General features: G+C 48.9%; 1 protein-coding gene across 1 annotated transcript; it reads left to right on the top strand.

The window, feature by feature from the left end:
• Positions 1 to 52: 52 nt before the first annotated feature.
• TEOVI_000543600 (mitochondrial RNA binding protein 1) lies at positions 53 to 1627 on the top strand (the record flags this gene model as incomplete). Its single annotated transcript, XM_067227534.1, has 1 exon — positions 53 to 1627. The coding sequence occupies one exon, from the start codon at positions 53 to 55 to the stop codon at positions 1625 to 1627; it is 1575 nt and encodes a 524-aa protein (XP_067083635.1).
• Positions 1628 to 2203: the final 576 nt, after the last annotated feature.

Raw genomic sequence — 2203 nt, 5'->3', positions numbered from 1 at the left:
AAAAAAAAACTTCATAAAAAACTTTGTTAGGTTTATAGTGCCAGCAGAGCAGATGCGGCGCTGGTTGGTGGCTTCAATGGCGCCGCAGCTCCATCAGTTATTGCAACCCGTGCGGCGTTGCCATCATCCACTGCGCATCCCATCTGTGCAACTTGCAGCGCCGCGTTCTCATACACATGAGGACATAGCATACGCCTCTTGTCCAGCCTGTAGCCGCGTCGTTCATATGTGCGATATGCTCACACACCTTATAACGGCCCACCGTGAGCTTGACCAAACGCATTGCCGCAAAATGTGCACAGAACGACTTGCCTTGTACGAGCGGGTAATTGGCGTTCCTCTGAAGAAATCCGAACTAACGTCATCTGGGCGCCGCGTCCTGGATTTTTTGCCAACTGTGTTGCCGACAGGTTACATGTGTAATTGGTGTGATCGCCGCAGTGATGTGTACGCAACGCGAGATAAATTTCTTAAACATGTTGCCGACGTGCATACCGATATTGATTTAGAGGAGGTGGAGCCGCACGTCCCCTTGCCGCCACGTGGAGTAGTTGTGGAAAAAAGCAATGGGGATGGGGGACCGCAACCGACGCGGCGCCTGAATGGTGTCGTAGCTGTGGCTGAGAAGAGTGAACCGATTAATGCAGTCCCCCGAATTCTCGGCATCTCCCTTCCTCGGGGTGTTGATAGACCACTGAAAGCAACAGCGCAGTTCAGCGACACAGAGTTTCCGTGTGAGTTGTGTAACCGCACGTTCAACAGTGAAATTGATCTTTTGCAGCACCTTGAAACACGACACCCCGATGGGACTGCAGAGGGGCCCGCAGGTGTTGACTCCGCCGCCATCGCTGATGTGGCGCAATTTTCCGCAAAGGAAGCAACTACGGGTGGAGACCAGCGTGTGCACGTGATTTGTGATTTATGCGTGTCATCATCGAAAGTTTACAAAATGCCGTCTGCTTTGTTTTCGCACATTCGCTTTAAACACCCCAACGAAGACGCCGCATTTCATGTTGAACGCCTCATCCGCGAGCAGAAGACGGTCTCATCATTCGTTTGCACGGTTTGCCAGAAGGCTTTCGCTTCCGCTGCTGCATTGGATGGACACTTTAATAGCAAGCATGCGGAACAAGGAGAAGCACAAAATGTGGTTGGGCGGGTGACGGCAAATAATTGTTGGTGGTGCCACGATTGCGAAAAGGGTTTCTCTTCAGCAAAGGGGCTGCACGGGCACATGCAAAATAAGCACGGCTTATCTTCACAAACTCATCCATGTCCTGCATGTAAGCGTGTCTTCGCCGATATTTATTCGCTCGAAGAGCACCTGAGTCTTCAACACAAGACAATCCGACTATCAGATATTGGACTACTGACGCATGTAAAGTGCTCGACATGTGAGCGCTTTTTTCTTAGTCACGAGGACCTGCACCGTCATGCGGTAAAGCACCACAAAAAGGACCCCCGCGCTCCCGCCCAACCATTTGAAGCCCCGACTTCGGCATCTCATGTCGCGGCCTCAACGAGTGCAGCGGTGCCTTCTGAGGTGGAGGCAACGGCATCACCACAAGGCCCTCGTAAGGTCAAAAAAAGAAAGAAAACTACGGAGGTAAGTGAGGTGACGTCGTAAACGTACTCTTTGGGGAGGAAACGCAACTGCCGTTTTGTTCGTTGAATAATGGATGCAGGTCATATATATATATATATATTTATGGTTGTTGTTGTTTTTATTTTTTCCTCTCCTGAGATAGCGGTGGTCATCACGGTTACAAAGTGTACGGTAATGTGGAATATTTATATTTCCATCATATTACACACTGTTTAACGAGCCGTTATTTACGTGTGGAGGAGGTGCATTAAAGGGGAAGGGTGCGGTGGTGGGATGAACAAACGCAATCAACACCTGCGACAGCTGTTGCGCTCTAGTGACCGGGATATTTACAACCTCTTCACCATTGTGGCTTCCTCCTGGATTAATTACACAATTATATGCCGAAGGACAATCACATGTTAAAGGCCTCTGTTCGATTTATGGTGCTGTTGTTGTTGTTGGACAAGGGAAAGGGACGTACTGTGGCTGTTGCGGTCGGTGCAGTTCTTTTCCCATTTTTTTTTTACCTCCATCCCAAACAAAATATAATAATAAACACAAAAGTGGTTATGAGTTATCTCTGTTGGATATGACCTTATTGTTTGCTTGCGTTAC

This window comes from Trypanosoma equiperdum (assembly GCF_001457755.1).
Source record: "Trypanosoma equiperdum strain OVI genome assembly, contig: ctg_995, whole genome shotgun sequence".
NCBI classification, from domain to species: Eukaryota; Euglenozoa; class Kinetoplastea; order Trypanosomatida; family Trypanosomatidae; genus Trypanosoma; species Trypanosoma equiperdum.
This window is presented reverse-complemented; position numbering and strand designations above follow the sequence as displayed.